Genomic DNA, 19,405 nt, shown 5'->3' with positions numbered 1-19,405 from the left:
TAGACCAATGGAACAGAACAGAGGTCTCGGAGGCAACACAACATATCTACAACCATCTGATCTTTGACAAACCAGTCAAAAACAAGCAATGGGGAAAGGATTCCCTGTTCAATAAATGGTGTTGGGAAAGCTGGCTAGCCATGTGCAGAAAGCAGAAACTGGACCCCTTCCTGACACCTTACACTAAAATTAACTCCAGATGGATTAAAGACTTAAACATAAGACCTAACACCATAAAAACCCTAGAAGAAAATCTAGGCAAAACCATTCAGGACGTAGGTGTAGGCAAGGACTTCATGACTAAAACACCAAAAGCATTGACAACAAAAGCCAAAATAGACAAATGGGACCTAATCAAACTCCACAGCTTCTGCACAGCAAAAGAAACAATCATTAGAGTGAATCGGCAACCAACCGATTGGGAAAAAATTTTTGCAGTTTACCCATATGACAAAGGGCTGATATCCGTAATTTACAAAGAACTAAAGCAGATTTACAAGAAAAAAACTAACAAGCCCATTCAAAAGTGGGCAAAGGATATGAACAGACACTTCTCAAAAGAAGACATACGTGAGGCCAACAAACATATGAAAAAATGCTCATCATCACTGGTCATCAGAGAAATGCAAATCAAAACTACACTGAGATACCATCTCACGCCGGTTAGAATGGCGATCATTAAAAAATCTGGAGACAACAGATGCTGGAGAGGATGTGGAGAAATAGGAACACTTTTGCACTGTTGGTGGGAGTGTAAATTAGTGCAACCATTGTGGAAGACAGTGTGGCGATTCCTCAAGGACCTAGAAATAGAAATTCCATTTGACCCAGCAATCCCATTACTGGGTATATATCCAAAGGATTACAAATCGTTCTACTATAAGGACACATGTACACGAATGTTCATTGCAGCACTGTTTACAATAGCAAAGACCTGGAACCAACCCAAATGCCCATCGACGATAGACTGGATAGGGAAAATGTGGCACATATACACCATGGAATATTATGCAGCCATCAGAAACGATGAGTTTGGGTCCTTTGTAGGGACATGGATGAACCTGGAAACCATCATTCTCAGCAAACTGACAGAAGAGCAGAAGATCAAACACCACATGTTCTCACTCATAGGCGGGTGTTGAACAATGAGAACACATGGACACAGGGAGGGGAGCACTACACACTGGGGTCAGTTTGGGGGAAATAGGGGAGGGATGGTGGGGGGTGGGAAGCTGGGGAGAGATAGCAAGGGGAGAAATGCCAGATGTAGGTGATGGGGAGGAAGGCAGCAAATCACACTGCCACGTGTGTTCCTATGCAACAATTTTGCATGTTCTTCACATGTACCCCAAAATGTAAAATGCAATAAAATAAATAAATGGGAAAAAAAAAAAAAAAAAAACATTTTGCTGCCATCTGTAAGTGAAGCATTCACTACTTAAACCAACCATCACTATGCTAAAAAAAAATTTGCAGTTTATTAAAATTCTTCATATTTATTAAAAGTCACTTCTTTGGACTTTTTAAAATTTGAAAATACAAATATATGCATATGTATGCATTTTAATTTTTCTATTATTTTATAAATAGCCACAAAATAATGATACTGCTAAGCTCTATATACATTATAGTTTTTAATGAGAAGAAATTTGATTTTATTAAACAAAGCAATATTAGAGGTCAATCCTACTAAGACCAAATTTTTTGTTTAACCAAAGACATCAAGCCACAAGGTATCAAATCATTTCATGTAATATTCAATACAACAAAATTCAAGAACACAAAAGAATCTGAATAGCCTCTTGACATTCCTTAATGAGATTTGACCAGCATTTTGAGTCTCTTTAAATCACAGCAAAATATATTCATCAGAGAGCCTCTTATTTTTTCACTTAACCTTCGCATTTAACAACAAAGAAATACAAACATCATGAAAAGCTAGATCACTTACCATAAATGCCTGTTGAGATGCAGGGAAATGCCTGTGAATAAACCACAAAAATAACAATAAATATTAAAGAAACAACTCTACTCAACGTCATCTATCTCAACATCTGTTGTGCTTGATAATGTGATGCCCTCTACTTACATACTCAGAGCTATGAGTTGGAGTAGGGGACAATGGAAATGGAAACATTTGATTAATTGGTAACTGTTCCCTATCAGCAGTTAGATCAGCTCACAAGAACCAACTGCTAAGTTTTCAGGAATCTTAAATAAATGACATCGAAACACAGATACCCAATAGTCGGAACTCATCCCTTTCTAATTACTTTGCACATTTGACTATTACCTATGTATGTCTGACATATGTGTATGGTGAAATACTACACAAGCCTCTCTTCCCAGCCTCATGGTACATGATGTCACATCAGTGGCTTATAATCTGAAAACATCAACTAACATTCATGACCCATAACACGGGACAGTTAATAAAACAAACTGTTATGGATAAACATTTTAGGTAAAATTCAACAAAAGCATTCTGTGAAAATCAATGAACTATTTAGAATGTATAATAAAGAGTATTACAGATATCATTATATGTAAATTATGTGCTACACATTTTTTATGTCAGTAACATGTAAAATAAGCTTATATAACACATACCCCTCTTTTGAGAACCAGTCTTTAAACATTTACCAGCACACTACTGCTTATACCATATTTTTCTTAGCAGTGTTTACAGAATTTGATTGAGAAAAAACAAATTGACAAATGTAAATGTGTAATTTACTCTAAATTAGGCTTTCTAGCTGTAGAAAGTGGTCTGGGTGTGGCTGCTTTCCCTGCCAATGGATTTCTGTATAATTCAACCAAGTTGTTTTACTCTTTCTGATCTGTATTTTTCAATTGTAAAATGAAGATGATCATGCCCACTGTACAGAATGTGTTGTGGGCTATTGGTGGGAATGTAAATTAGCAAAACTTCTACAGAAAACAGTATGAAAATTTCTCAGAGAACTAGAACTAGAACTACCATTCCATCCAACAATCTCACTGCTCGGTATCTACTCAAAGGAAAAAAATTATTTTTTAAAAAACCTGTATTCCTACATTTATTCACAGTGCTATTGACAATAGTAACAATATGGAGTCAACCTAACTTAGAGTCAACCTAAGTCCATCAATGGAGAATTGGATAAAGAAAACATGGTTGGTGGAATACTACTCAGCCGTAAAAAAGAATGAAATCATGAATTTTGCAGCCACACAGATGGAACCAGAGGCTATTAAGTAAAACAGCTCAGTCACAGAAAGACAAATACCGCATGTTGTCATTTTTAGTGGGAGCTAAAAATGGACATACACCTGGACATAGAGAGTGGAATAATGCATTGAAGACTCAGAAAGGTGAAAAGGGGCAAGGGAAGATAAATTACCTAACGGGTACAGTGTACACTGTTAGAGTGACGGTCACATTAAAAGCCTAGACTTCACCATTACACAACATATTCATGTAACAAAAGTGCACTTTTACCCCTAAATCTACAAAAAGTGAAAAAAGAAAAAAAGAAAGGTGCTGTTGGAATTAATGACATTTTTTTTTAATTACTGGCACTATGTTGGAATCTAAAAACTACAGCTGCTATGGACCATAATAGCCAACATTATTACTGAGGTCAATAATAATAAAATAGCTAAGTCCTTTTTGTTTATATCTTTTGGTTAAATGTGTATTGCCCTTTATTTCTGTTAACACTATTACATAGTCTATGTTTGTTCATTTCCTTTGCATGATGCCCTGTTAAAAAGGTCAAAATTCATGTGATTTTGTTTCAGAGAGAGTAGAAATTGGCTTTGTTAATCTCAACTATATGCCTGTAAAATGATATCTGCTTTTCTCTGCTCCTGTGGAAGCGTTTACAATTAATAGTAAATTCTACTGTTCATAATGAGAAGGTAGAACAGTTTCTGGAACATAGTAGATGCTCTTTTTAAATCAAATTTATGAGTCAATACTTGGATTCCAAGGGTTCTTAAGGTGCCAGTAACATCTGCAGAATGTTCTTGAATGACTTAATCATTCCGTGATACAGATAATGAAGCAACAGCATAACACAAATTCCGAAAGTGTTGTAGTCTCTTTACAGGCATTCACCAAGACTACCAATAGGCGTTACTCTCCATACGGAAATCAACTGCAAGCTTACCGTAAGATACATGTTACTGTTGGGAAGGACTCCGAGTTCAGGAATAGTCTACTAAAAATATAAATTGGGGAGGATTCAGGGTCATCCCTATATTTGTGCCATGCCACTCATGTTCCAATGTACCTTTTAAGTGGGATAATAGTAAGTTTACAACTTGAGCCCCAGGAATTCCACGGGAGCAAAGTGAACATGTGAGCATCATGTATCTCACATTTGGAGAGAAAAAAAATGTTTGAGAACTGCCGCATGGAGTCATCAAGGTGTAAGAAAGGCAAGATTTCACCTCTACCTTCTTAGAGTTCTTCAGTTGTGGCTGATAATTAAATTGACACAAGACATATCAACAGGACAAAAAAACATAGAAATTTAATTCAAGTTTTACGTGGCATTGGAGGCTTCATAAGAAAATGAGGACTCAAAGATGCAGTTAGAGTTGAACACTTATATACTAACTTGGACAAAGAGTAGTAGATTATGAAGATGTAACAAGCTAAAGGGCTTGGGCTAGGGCAGTTAATTGGGTAAAGTGACAAGAAAGATAAGAGTTTAACAAGGTGTATTTGTACAGATCTCCGTCAGCCTCAATTTCCCATCCTTGATGATAAGAATGACACTTTCCTTCTAGTACAGGGAGGATATATTTCACATGGAAATTGTATCTTCTGCTTTTAAAAAGGACTGCAAGAGTGTTCTTCTTGCACCTGCTCTTTTTCAAGTGCCTTTGACTCAAAATAGTCAATGTGCCAGAGGGGCATATTTTGGGGTTGTGTGTTCTGAACTCTTTCAAAGGGAAAGCCAGAAGATAGCAAAATGTTTTCAACAAGATGGCCCACTTTAAATCCCACCTTGGTGTCCTTCCAATTCATAATGTGGGGCAGTTTACTGAACTAGTCTGAGCACTGTTTTTTCTTTAGTAAGTGGAAACTCCGAGTCCTGCCTCAAAGGATTTGTAGGAGGAGTTAGAGAAAGAAAGAACATAAGCATTTTGTCTGAGAAGTAGTAATACCTTGATTAATGATGACTCCTGGCATGGATGCTATGATGCCCACCAGGTTCTGTTTCAAAGAGGAACGTATTGTTCCAGCGCAGAGCTTCCCAGCCTGAGCACTATTGATATTTTGGACCAGATAATCATTTGTTCTTGGAGGCTATGTGAATTGCGGGAAGTTTAGTAGCACCCCGGATGCTACCAGCTAGATGTCGGTAGCATCCCGCTAGTTGTGCTAATCAGAAATATTTCTAGACATTGTCAAATGTCCCCTGGTTGAAAATCACTGACCTGGAGTCTAGGAGCTAGAACCCAGCAGATAGCCTTCAACCACCATCCTTTTCAAGGACTGCCTCAACTATAAAAAGCCACCTCACCCGGAATCATGCCCCTGCCCAGGACAGTTCGCACCAATAACTGATCAGTAAAGTGGTACAAGGTCTGGCCATCTTGGCTCATCAGCACAATACTAAAGTGTTCTTCTAGCTTCAGAGCTCCTCACTGAGTCCGTAGGGTCCATCACTGGGCCTACATCCAGCTCACCTTCTCTCTCAGCCCACTCCTGCTTCCTCTCTCTCTCTTCCCCAGGTATTGATTTAAGGGCACTCCTTAATAAACATCTGGCATCCTAAACTCTGTCTTCGAGTCTGTTTCCTGGGAACTGATCTGAGCTAACTCCCATTCACTTCCCTCTTAGATCCAGTTATGTGAATCTTTCTCCCAACAGATCTAGCAGAAGAAAAACATACTGCACAGTTAATGACAAGTTTCATTTGCCTTTGCTCTCAGCTCTATCTCAGAATCAATCATGCAACTTAGTAATTGAGTCTGAATGTACCAACTGCCTTGTCTGTTCTAACAAGGACAAATAGTTTCATCTGGAAATGACGTCGTTGCCTTGAATGTGAAAGCAAACGGTAGTGCAATGGAGGATGACTTTGGTAATATTATTGCATTAATTCAAACAAAAAGGCAATGATAAAGCAGAGATGGAAATATAGTATCATGGAAAAAAATTCATTTGATGTGAAATAACTTTGCATAGAATTCATCTAAACTAAGCTTACTCCATTAATCATTTTTTATTACTTGAGAGAAAGAGAGAGACGGAGAGAGAGACTGAGAAACAGAAAGTGAGCAAGCAAACTGAGGACTTTTGCAGCAGAGCTCGTGTTCTCTGCCATAATAAACTTCTGATGGGGCCACCAGAAGAGAGTAGCATGAGATTTCTTTATTTCAAAGCTGAATTTAACATAACTACCTTCCATGTAAATAGTCTCCCATGGAGGAATGATAGATTGTACCAAAGCCCAGGCCAGGTGTATTTGCACATAAGTCAGCAACCGCCTCTAGAATGTGGAGAATGACATTAGCAACCCAATTTGTGAGGCTCCAGATTCTCCTTCCAGCAAACTTCAGGAGCAGTAAGTCTCCATGCTAATCAGGCCTGAGCATCCAGCCATCAGAAACTCTTGGGAGATTAAAGAAAAAATCATTTGAGGCTGGGGCAGACAAATTGCTTTAGAGCAGGAGTTAGAGACCAGCCTGGGCAACATGGCAAAACCCTGCCTCTACTTAAAACACAGTTAGACAGATATAGTGGCACATGCCTGTAGTCCCACATACTCAGGAGGCTGAGGTGGCAGAATCAGCTGAGCCTGGGACACTGAGGCTGTAGTGAGTCATGATTGCACCACTGCACTCCAGCCTGGGCTACAGGAGTAAGACCCTGTCTTTAAAAAAAAAAATCATTTGACTTAGAGTGGAAAGAGAATTTTTTCTTATGTGAAATTACAGATTGGGCCCCAAGTGAGAAATGCTTTCATAGCCCACAATGCTTAGCCCCACTCTTTCCTTTACATGTTGGTTATCAGCACAGTGGGTTGTGCAATCATGCCTTCAACTGGGATGCAGCATTTTTCAAACCATGGTATGCCTAACTCTAGAAGTATGAAAGATATTTTGAGATAATAAACAGATGGGCAATACCCATTTAAATGTGATATTTACATTTTTCCCAAGTCTTCCTCCCTCCTTCTATGCATACCTTTCTCATATAATTTTGCAGTTCCTCTGCAGTAGACCAGATGTTTGGGTCCCCTACAAAATTCACGTGGGGAAACTCTGGTCCCACTGTGATGGTGGTTGGAGGTGTGGCCTTTGGGAGGTGATTAGGTCATGAGGGTAGAGCCTCATGAGTGGGATTAGTGTCACTAGAGGACATTAGAGGCCAGAGAGCTACCTAGCTCCTCTTTCTACTATGTGCGAATACAAGGATACAAATGGCTGCCTGAACCCTGGAAAAGGGCCCTCACTATCACCTGGCTATGCTGGCACCCTGATCTTAGATTCTCAGCCTCCAGAGCTGTGAGAAATATATGTTTGTTGTTTAAATCACAGTTTATAATGATTTGTTATGCATCCTGAACCTAGTAAGACAGTCCACGAGGGGAGTGCTATGAATGTGATGTTTGTGTCCAACGCCTAAATCCATATGCAGAAACCTGACTCTCAATATAATGGCATTAGGGGGTGAAGCCTTTGGGAGGTCACTAAAGGATAAGAGTGGCGCCCCTCCCTCATGAATGACATCAGTGCCCTTATAAGAAGAGACATGAGGGAGTTGATCTCTTTGTCCACCATATGAAGGCACAGCAGATAGAAGACAGCAGTCTACACACCAGGAAAAGAGCTCTTGACAGGCACCAAACCTGCTGGCACCTTGATCTTGGACTTCCCAGCCTCCAGAACCGTGAGAAACAAATGCTGTTTAAGCCGCTCAGACTATGGTATTTGTTACAGCAGCCTGAGCTGACGAAGACAGAGGGGATATATTTTTCTTCATCCCATTGATGGTAGACTTGAGCATGTGACTTGATTAGGCCAATGGGATAATAATGGATGTGACATTTAGGTTTAAACTTTTGCACTCCTGTCTTGGGAGGAGAACAATGAGAAGACTATATCATGAGAACATGCCTCATATAGCTACTGGTCCAGGGAGGCTGAGAGACAAGTGCAGTAGATGTAGTAAACCCAGGCTTCGATCAGCTATGCCCAAACCAACCCACAGCCACGTGAGCAAGAAATGCTGACTATTGCATATTACTGAGTTCTTGAGTGGCCGGTTATATATCATTACTGTAGCAATGGCAATATATAAATAGCTAAAACTATAAGTTATTATAATCTATTAAAACAAGTAATGCTTATTTTCCATTTATGATAAGGGTAGTTACTTTTGAAAATAAAATTGCTTAAAGAGTCCGTTAGAATATTAGGTAAACCAGCAGATGCAATGTAAATGACCAAAACTAGGACAATACTGATGCAGGAGATAAATATTTGACATGGAAAGCATGAGCACAGGTCACTCACTAGCTACAGGTCTGGGAGTCAACAGTATCTGCCCTCAGCACCTCTGTATCCCCATCTATAAATGAGCAGAGCTGGGCTAGATTATGTGATGCTGTGAAACAGCCTCTTATCATTCCCTATAGCTCAAGATAAAGGTGATAGAGAGACAGGCAATTTTATAGGATCCTGAATGCCTCACAGTGTTTGGACATAGGAGGCAGTAGCATTGCAGTAATAATAGTTGTCATTCCTTGAATTACTGAAATGTGCTGAGCATCGGACTCAGAGGTCTACGTGCATTATCTGATTCGTTCTCATTAACAAGCCTGTGATAAAAAGCAGATTGCCTGCTTTCTATAAACACGGAGAAGAGAAAAGCTAAGAAAGAAAGCTTGTCTAAGGCCACAGAAGAAAATACTAAAGGATTTCTTTATCTCGTATAAAGAGCAGTTGATTCTATTTTTTAACTACACAAATAGTACACGAATACAAGGCTCAGACAAGACAGGTACAGGCAGATCACAGTGAGAACAGTTCTCTTACAGCCGCAAGCTTCCCCTCCTCTAATTCATCCTCCTTGAGGCCATCACTGCCAAGAGTAGAGTGAGAATCCTTCCACTGCATTCATTTATATTTTAAAGACTAAATAACGGCATGTGCTCTTCCTCATCTCAACCCTGTAATCACCTCCCATCATCCTTTAATAAAATTCAAAGTCACGACCATGACCTCCAATCCTCTCTTCTCAGCCCCTCCCTTCCACTTTCCCCCTGCCCTTGAGTTCCAGCCACACTGGCCTCCTTTTGTTCTTCAAATGCACAAAGCATGATTCTGCTCCAGGACCTTTGGCCTTGCTGTCACCTCTGTCTTGCATGCTCCATTTCCCAAACACTCCCTGGTTTTCTCCCTTGCTCCTTTTAGACGTTTGATCAAATGTCACCTCCTCAAAGAGGTCTTCCTAGCTTCCAGCTAAATGGCTCTCTACTGCTTAGCCTGCCTTGTATCTCTTTACAACTCCCATCAGCACCTGACACACAGTTTTCTTGTTCGCCGTCTCCCCAACTTCAATTCCCTCCTTCCTGAGATGCAAACTCCTAGGAAGACCTTTGCTTTGTTTATTGCTCTATCACCAGCATCTAGAATGGTGCCTGGAACTCAATAAATATCGGTTGAGTGGATAAATGAATACACGATTAAGTTATAAGATCTATTCAAGCATAGCCTTATTTTTCTTCTACACAAATTGGAGCTTACATTGGGTTTTATGTCCTGGAACCAGCCTTTTTTCATGTAGTAGGTCTTAGGCGATCATTCAATGTCACTGTCTATCGATCTATCTCACATATTTCTAATAGCACATTGTAGTCTATAGCATGATTATACTATGTTTATTTAACTACTGCCACATTGATGAATATGTAGGCTATGTGTGCATTTTGCTGTAACACGTAACCTGGCAACCATATTCTTTTTGTTTTGTTTTTGAGACAGGGTCTCACTCTGTCAACGAGGTTGGAGTGCAGTGGCACAATTATGGCTCACTGCAGCCTCAACCTCCCTGGGCTCAGGTGATCCTCTCACCTCAGCCTCCTGGATAGATGTGAATACAGGGACATGCCACCATGCCTGGTTAATTTTTGTATGTTTCGTAGAAACAAGGTCTCACTATGCTGGCCAGGCTGGTCTCTAACCTCTGGGTTCAAGCAATCTGCCCGCCTCGGCCTCCCAAAGCGCTGGGATTACAGGCATGAGCCACTTCACCCTTGTGTCTTTTTAAGAGACAGGATGGCACTCTATTGCCTAGGCTGAAATGCAGTGGCACTGCCACAGCTCCCTTCAGCCTCAGACTGAAACTACTAAACTTTTCCCACCTCAGCCTTTCAAGAAGCTGGGACTATACGCACACACCACTATGCCTGGTTAATTTTTTAAAGTTTTTGGGGAGCTCGCTATGCTACCTACGCTAAGTCTCCAACTCCTAGCCTCAAGTAATCCTCCTGCCTCAGCCTGCCAACGTGCTGGGATTCCAGGCATGAACCACCATATCCGGCCTTACAGCCAATACTCTACATGTTTCTACTTCATATATTCTGGTAGGATCTATTCCTAAAAATAAAATTAACCCACTTAATCATTAGGTTAAAGAAAAAGCACATTTAAATTTTTGAAAATACTACCAAATCGCTCCTCAAAGTTTTTTTCAATGTAAAATCTCTTTAACAGTGAAGAACAGTCAATAATTCACTTTTCCCCCATTGCATGGGTAAGTATAGTACAAGGATGCCATCTCCTTCAAAAACGGCATTCCAAAGTGCAAACTCTATTACAATGCCCATCCCACCCACAAGGCTGACTGACCCAAAGGCCAAGGTTATTTGTAGGAGACTGTGAATGACATCACTTAGAAACGGCCAGTGAAGTATCTGGAGTGCAGTTTGCTAGCTCACTGAGGCACTATAATTATAAGCAATAACTTGGTTTCTTTTGCTTTCTTCATTATACCTTGGAAATAGCTGTCGTAAAGTCATTTATTGCCAGCTGCTTTCACGTTTATGACTATTCGACTCCATGCAGTATAAAACAAACTATTACATGGCCATGAACGGTAGCAGTCCTCTTTTGAACTTTTTATTTTCTGAGAAGACAGCTGGATTAGTTTCACCATGAATTTATTAGGATGCAAAATGTTGGAACCAGCAAATGGAAGAACTTGATTTTTGCCTGAGCTTTGTTGTGTGACTTGTATGAATGTCTTCCTGTAAATTATACATATGTGAAAAGGAGAAAAGGTCTCCATAAACCTACTGAACCCAAGAGAATGTGCATTCTGTTCTCAAATGTTTACATCTGTAGACTCCCTTTATATAGAAGGGGAAGAAACAAAGATTAAAAACAAAATAAAATCCCTGCTCATATTAACAGCAAATAGGAAAGCTTCTACTGGAACAGAATGTTCCCAAAATGGTGACTCTTCGACGACCTTAATCACCTCTAATTTTGTAGGTGTGCCCTCTCCATCTTCCTCTTAATTAAGTAACGTGTATCAGGCACATTCTGCGTACCTGGCTGTAAGAGAAAGGAAGTGCAGAGGAACGCTCTCAGGTGACTTTGCTGGTGCAGAGCCCGGGGAAAATTGACATAGGAGCCAATTTTTTTCAAATCCCCTAGGAAGTAAATTACCCACTCGAGACTGAAAGGCCCACAGCTCATGGCCATTGCCAGACCTAACTGAGCCTGAAAGAGGGGGCCTCCTGGGCTGCAGAAGGGGTTTACAGGACAAGGAGAAGCCTTGTGCACACAGGAACTGGAGACAAGAACACAGGACTGAATGTCCACGCTAGGAGCATTCCTCAGTGTGACTCTAAGGGACACAGTTGGTGCGTCATCCTTCACCATGCCCACGCACCCCTGTCCATGATATGCCACCCACACAGCAGCTGCCAGAGGACTGCCCCCTTAACACTGCCATCTTAACGCTTTTAGTGCACAGAGTTCAGGAATCAGATTTTCCCCAGGGGCAGCCGCTTACTGATGGGTGAGGAATGGGAGGGTGCAAATACTCCCTTGCCCTTGCCCTAGTGGGGACAATGCTGCAGGGTGACCTTCACTGTCTGGAGAGCCACTCCGGGGCCTTCGGCAATCGCCTGGGATTTGCGCCGACACCCACTCTTCCTTTCCCTCTCGTTTCTTCACGTCTCACCTGTTGTGTTTTCTAGGACCACGCTATCACAAATCTCTTTCCCCCAAATCCTTACCTTAGAGTCTGCTTCTGAGGAAACGGCCCAGGACATTTGATATTGTTATTTCCCTCGGTGTGGCTGGCAGCAGAGCCTTTTAAAGTGAAATAAACCTGCAGGGTTATTTTGGCAGAACCTCAGGGAAACAGAGCACTTGGTCCCAACAAGCTAGTCTCGGTACGCAGGAGAAGGAAAACCAGGTAAATCTTTATAAAGCCCCGAGAAGGAAGAAACGCCCTGCTGAGACCTGACTTAAAACCTAGGAGGGGCTGCCAAGGATAAACAGCTGGGAAAAAGATTCAGCGAGCAGCCCCTGGCGTAGAAGGCGGTGCTCCTTGGGACTCTGTCTAAACAAATCCAAGTGGAGGTTATTATGGATTTTTGGTTTTGAGTCGAGCCCTGGTTTTCTTAATAAGTTTTACCCTCCGATATCTCTTCATTAGAAAGTTGAAGGTCTGACTTCTAGGAGAAGCATTTGAAAAAATCCGCTCACAACAAACAGCCACAAGGCAACAAACACAGATGGTCTCAGAGAGAAGCAGTTTCCAACCCTCAACAGGCTCAGGCGGTGAGGTGATAAAGAAACTACAGGCAGGTGCTGTGGATAGCTCAACGCAACCCTTTCTCACCCAACGTGGTCTCAGATCCTCTCCAGGACTGACTAACAGGCCGCTAATAAACTGAACAGCTGCTACAAGGGAGATAAAATACACACTCAACAAATATTTACTGAAAGATCATAGAAATGGCCAGAATACCGAGGAGCTCCAGCTATCAGGCTCTTCTCCTCTTAAGGCTTCACAAAACAAGTAGGAAGAAAGATCCCACCTTGTAAATTCTACAGCTTCTAGGATGATTTCAGATAGGCTTCACCGTCTCTCGTAATAACCAAGTAAGACCGAGAAAAGGCATTCTTATTAATCTTATCCCCAGACTGGGTGAGTAACCTCCCCAGACTCACACAGTGGTTAAGAAGAAAAGTTCAGACAGAAGCCTGATCTTTTGACTCAGAATTCTAAGCACTTTCCGCTGCAGAACAGAGTCAGTGAGGTCAAGGGAAGAAAGGGAAGAGGAGAATTCATCTTGAGCACCCTCCGTCCTTGAGAAAGGACTGGATAGAGATGGGAATTCTTTTTCAGCATCCAGTGTAAAACCCTTCTATGTGCCACCTACCAGATCTTAACAGCGTTAAACACGTCCTCAAACTGAAGATTAGCGTGACTTTCCTCCAAGAAAGAGAAGAAAACTATCTGCCATTACAGCGTTGCTCAAACTTTAGCTGCATCAGAATCACCTGGAGGGCCCAACTACCAGTTTCTCATTAAGTCTGCAGCAGGGCCCACGAATTTGCATTTCTAATGATCTCCCAGGTGATGTTGCTATTGCTGGCTCCCAGGACCACACTTTTTTTTTTTTTTTCTTTTTCTTTTTTTTTTTTTTTTTTTGAGACAGGGTTTCACTTTGTCACCTGGGCTGAAGGACAATGGTGCAGTCATGGGTCACTGCAGCATTGACTGCTAGGGCTCAAGTGATTCTCCCATCTCAGCCTCCCCAGTAGGTTGGACTACAGGCATGCAACGGCACACCCACCTGATATTTATTATTAAGACTCACAGAGATGAGGTCTTGCTGTGTTGTCCACGTTGGTCTCAAACTCCTGAGCTCAAGCGATTCTCCTGCCTCGGCCTTCCAAAATGCTGGGATTACAGGCGTGACCACCACACCTGGCCCAGGACCACGCTTTGAGAACTGTTGCTCTATCCATTTCTAATCAAAGCTTTTTTCTCTTTATTTTATTTTTTGTCCAGCTGTACCAGATAATTGTAGCCCAGGCTGCCTCCCTCTCATATCCAGCACAGTCTCTCTTCCCTGGGATGAGCTAAGGTTCTTTTCTGTGTTTACTAATCTGTCACAGAACCACATAATTGGAAAAGGAGCAGATTGCTAGTTTACCAACACATATGCAGATTTTTATGCCTGCAGATTTTTGACACCTCTGTTTTATCCCTTAAAATGTCAGCATGTTCTCTCTACAAATTGGGCAATTCCACTTCATCCCCTCCATGATTTCATGGTGTGAACTTGAAAACATTACATAAATGAAGAGATGCATTTCCATGTGAAGACAGCCACTTCTTAAACCAATCACATGTGCCAACACCTGAGTCTATGTCTTATTTATGAAAGGCAAGTGAGACCCTCTTGGCAGCTGCCTAGGATCTAAACTCTAGTATGGCTTGTGACGATTGAGGGCTTTAAACAAATGAGTTGTGATTACGCCGCTTGATTCAATGTGTAAAGGTAATAAATTCTTCTTTCCTTAGTCACAAAGGAAGACATTACTCAAGGCTAATGCACACTTTATATTTAACAAGGGAATTAATTAGGGGATAATGGCCAAGAAAGAGGTGTCTAAAGGACACACCCTGCAGAAATGACTAAAATAAAGGAGAGCAAGAAAAGAAAAAGAGAAGGAAATTGACTGTAGTGATATTTCCCAAGTTAAAAATTGCTACTCGTGGCCTGAAAATGGCTGTACTTTGTGGGCCATCAATCACTGTGAAGAGCTTTATCAACTGGAGTCTATTATGGAAATGAGCAAAAAGAACAAGATGGGGAGCAGGCAGTCTGCAAGGAGATATGACAGCCCAGACCCCAGGAGGTAAGTTATTTCTGCACATTTCCCAGCGTTCACTGCATTAATTCAACCAGCAGCCACAAGGAGGGGAACAAGCAGCTGGCCATTCACTAAATGCTCTGCGGACCAGTGTTGGCTTCCGCACAGGGAGATCAGCAAACCAGAAAGGGGACCAGATTCAGTTTTTCAAAATGTGACAAACCCATAATTCACTAAGACAGAGCAGAGTGAATTTCTATCTACTCACAGGGAGTTAACTTAGTCCACATCGCCCAGCCCTAGATTGTCATTCTTATTAGAAAGGTAATAAGGTCACTTATTGCATGGATGAATGGATGATGGATGGAAGAAAAGATGGATGGACAGATGGATGGCTGAACAGATGGAGCAAGTCTTCACTTGATGAATACTTTTAGCCACCACTAGTTCTGCTAGACTTTGACTTCATCCAAAGTTTAATTTCACAAAATGAAGAATTTCATTTTTAATCACAATCTTAGGATTGCATCTTGATTAAAGACATACCAAATAAAAATTATCCATAGCAGATTATAACTCTATCTCAGCTAAAACTATAGCCAAGTGTTATATTCCTTGAAAGTGTGTGGAAGGATTTCTGCCCATGGCTTTCCCTCTCCCTCCATGCCACTGTTTTTCATTCTTGGGATTCTCTAAAAGTGGGACACCTCCTTCAACATGGAAAATGACAGTTTGGTTAGTAACACATATCACTTAATGTAATTGAGGAATATTTTTGAGGACAAGTAAAAAGCCAATGAATAGACAAGACTTCTTCACTAAAGATTCATTTCCCACAAGCTCCAAAGAAGTATCCAAAGTTTCCTCACCCTACAAAATGGGCTCCTTTTGGAACTAACATATCTTCATGGTATCTCTAGTGCATATCCAGCTGCAAAACCTGTAAATGATTCCTTTGGCCACTCTAGATTACTTTAAACGTTGCTTCAGTGTTTTTCTAGAAGAACGAATATCTAACTCTGAAATGCAATTGCCCCTGTAGTTACGTGTTCTAACTCCCGCATGAACCATGCCTGGCTCCTCTCTCCACCATTTTTCATGGGACTCACCCAAGCATCATCTAAACTTCTCCAGGGATAGGGAGTTCCCTGGTTCACAAAGTGACGTGGACCAGTACTTATCAAAAGTCAATGTGTATCCAGTCACTTGGGCGTATTGCTAAAATGCAAATTCTGATTCCATTTATGTGGTGCAGGCTGAAACTATGCTTCTAATGGGGTCCCAGGTGATGCTAATGTTACTGATCTGTGGACATATACAGAAACAAGTAAATAGAAAATATTTTTACTTCAGGCTCTACTTTTCATGATATCGCTGGACTAATTTCAAACTGGGGAAGGCAGGGAGTAGGCGATTATTATTTTCACTTACATGGATACCTGAAGTGGCAGATCTTCAAAAGCTCACAGAGGTTAAGAATAACCAGGAAGAGGCTGGATGATGAAGCCTGTGCTCTACACTTGTACCTTCTAGCAATACTGCTCTTTTTAAATATCTAACGCCTCTCATCCTGATAAGCACACTTGTCCTTCTGTTCACATAAAATGTCATCATCACAGACTCAATTGTTTCCTAGCAGGGCATTTCCATCTGTTTCCATCTGTCCATGGAACTTCCACAGCTTAGATCCACGGTCAATATATTCCAAAAATGGGGGCCAGAATAATGATCAAACATAAACATGCAGACAAGCCACAGGAGAATCTTGTTAAAATGAAAATTTTCTTTCAGTAAGTCTGGTGTGGGGTCTGAGATTCTGTCTTATTAACATGCTCTCAGATGATACCAATACTGACAGTCTTGGGATTATACTCTGAGTAGCAAGAGTTTTAGACTACCAGCTCATCAAACTAAGAACTTTCACAGTTCTAATCCCTCTACTGGTGTTAACCCTTATATCAGTAAAGTGTCCTATGCTGCAAATTACAGGAAACTTAACTTCAAGTGGCAAAGGGAAAGACATGTATAGTCTTTTATACTTAAAAAAAATCCAGTGATATATATAACCTCAGGTTAGGCTTCATCCAGCTGCTCAATGGTGTCTCCAATTCTATATTAAATGACTATTTGACTTTAGTTACTTGGATGATATGAACCACATGGACGTGAACATACATAGTAGCACGGGCATGCTACCTGGTGAGGAAGTCAAATGGTCAGGTGCTTTTTGTGAGCTAAGACAAAAGCTGAGGTATTCTTTCTTGTCAGAATTGGAAATGGCTCTTCTTAGGTTGAGAGGAGGGCTGTATGGAGTGATTACTGAGAACTCATTCTAAAGACCATGATTCAGTGATCTGAGAGCCTTCCAAGAATTTAGTCATTATTAGAAGACACAGATTATTATGAACTTTAAAAAATCCCACAAACATATGAATCTTGTCTCCTGCCTTCAGATTAAACCACACATCACCAGATAATTTACAATGTTTTAACAATCCCATGAAAGATTCTTGGAACTCTCAGTCAATATTAAATAGCCCTCCCAATCACATATAACTTTTCTTCCTTGCGTAGTTTTTAACTGAGGGGACCTCTTCCTTCCTTTGTCCTCCTCTACTATCTCTCCTTCCACTCCCTCCTCGTTATGATTTGGTAAGATGAAGTCATCCTTAATGAGACACATTGAACCACTTTCATAAGATTAGAGCTACTAATCAATAACTTCATCAGTTATTCAGGGGGAAGAAAATACCAGAGTTAATCTTTCCTTTACATGTGGCATCTTTCCTTTAGTCTGGTAACTCCAGTCTTCCATTCAGAATTCTGAAGTGCCTGCAATTTCAACCTTTATTCTCATTTACCTTTGATGTGAAGCAAAACTTGCCCCACCAAAAATAAATGTTTTATATTTTTATAAAGAAATGCCATGACAGTTTGCATTCTGCAGTGAATGCACCAGCTTGCAAGATTATATCGATGTGATGGTGGCTCTGCTATCTCATATAGGAATTGAGAGAGCAGAAGAAAAATGCAAATATTTTTGCTAAATTGAAGCAAAGAAAGACACTTTTTTATACTAATGGATCTTTATTCTATTTTTCTTCTCTTGAATGATAATATGCAGTATTTTCTAGTTACTTATGGTGAGGGAATTTTTGGAACATTATTAGCAATGCAGATATGACCATCTTTGGGTACATTTTATTAGCGAGATTTTTAAGTATGTAATGACTCCCTATGATATTTCATGAGCTTTCATAAATGGGTCATTTGTCCAGATAAGAAATTTAGTTATAGAATGAACATAGAGATATATTTAGATCTTAATTACACAGGCCAGACCCACTGGCAAAGTCATTAGACATAGTAATTCCTGAGCTTCCCAGAAGAATGAACTGATGTTGAAAGAGCTCACTGGGGCCATTTTTCTGGCTTTAAGAGGCCTGAAATTTTGCCCTACAGTCTCAATAATTTAAATGGTGCCATATTCTCTGCTACAGTTCCAGAGAACTGTCAGTTTCCAGGTAGAAACAAAGTCTGGATCTACAGTCTCCAACTTTGAAAAATTGACGGTTCATCTGGATAAATCAATCAAAATGGAAATCACTTTAGACAAGGGTTTTCTTTAGCCTGAAATGTGGTGACACTTTGTTTAGTTAACCTCTATGCTTTAATGTTTTAGCTACATGTATTTATAATTGCTTGACAAGAGATGGCATAGTCAAAAGGCAACACATAACATGTTGAATACCCTTGTATTCAACATCTCTATTAAATGAGCTGGAAATTCTTCCCTTCTTGATCTTTTTTCTCCCTTATTATAGCTTTTTTTTCTTCTTTACAGTGCACATGCAAAATTACATCCCACTGAACTTGCTTACCCTCTGCTCCACAGGTCCTCATGTATCTCATAATCAGAAATAAAATTACACAGTGTTAGGAGACTCCGACTGCCAGAAACGACTAATATTGTTTACAGCTCTTTTTCCAACAGCACTTGCACCTTTTGGAGAACTAATAAGAAACTAGTTTTGATCAACGTAGCAATTGAACTTTTCAGACATTCTTTGTCACCCACTAGATGGCAAGAATTCTGAGCAATGGAGAAGGCAAGGAGAGTGGTTGGTGGTGCTGACAGCTTCCAGGCAGCCACAGGTGTGTCAAGAGGTGCAAGACACCCACAGCAAGAGCTAGATCAGAGGCACTTCCATCCAACACCCACTCCCGTGATTCCAAGCAGCACCAAGGATTAAGCCATCTGTGCCTGGCCTCCTGCAGACCTACAGGCTCTGATGGATTAATCCTGGGATTCAGCTCCCTTGAGTAGCAGAGGGAAATTATGGGTTGGAAAATGAAGAATGAGCTTTCAAGAAAACACTGATGTTTCCCAGTAGGTCCTATTTTTTTCTCTAGCTCCACATAGAGTCTAAAAACTCAGTTGTAGCCAAAGCATAAAACTATCACAATGTATGGATATAGCATTATATACTAGCTAAATAATTTGGGGACAATTCTAATACCAATCTTATTAGGCTAAACATTATATGTAAGA

General features: G+C 40.6%; 1 protein-coding gene across 2 annotated transcripts in view; it reads right to left on the bottom strand.

Annotated features, from left to right (window-relative positions):
- Positions 1-19,405, bottom strand: part of MACROD2 (mono-ADP ribosylhydrolase 2) — a 2,030,631-nt gene that overhangs the window by 615,014 nt on the left and 1,396,212 nt on the right. For both annotated transcript variants that reach the window (XM_032248219.1, XM_032248220.1), the window contains exon 7: positions 1,952-1,982. In XM_032248219.1, the coding sequence (XP_032104110.1) occupies positions 1,952-1,982 (31 nt within the window). The remainder of the gene's footprint in view (positions 1-1,951; positions 1,983-19,405) is intronic.

Source organism: Sapajus apella, unplaced genomic scaffold (genome assembly GCF_009761245.1).
Source record: "Sapajus apella isolate SASKATOON/1434 unplaced genomic scaffold, GSC_monkey_1.0 scaffold65, whole genome shotgun sequence".
In the NCBI taxonomy this organism is placed as follows: Eukaryota; Metazoa; Chordata; class Mammalia; order Primates; family Cebidae; genus Sapajus; species Sapajus apella.
This window is presented reverse-complemented; position numbering and strand designations above follow the sequence as displayed.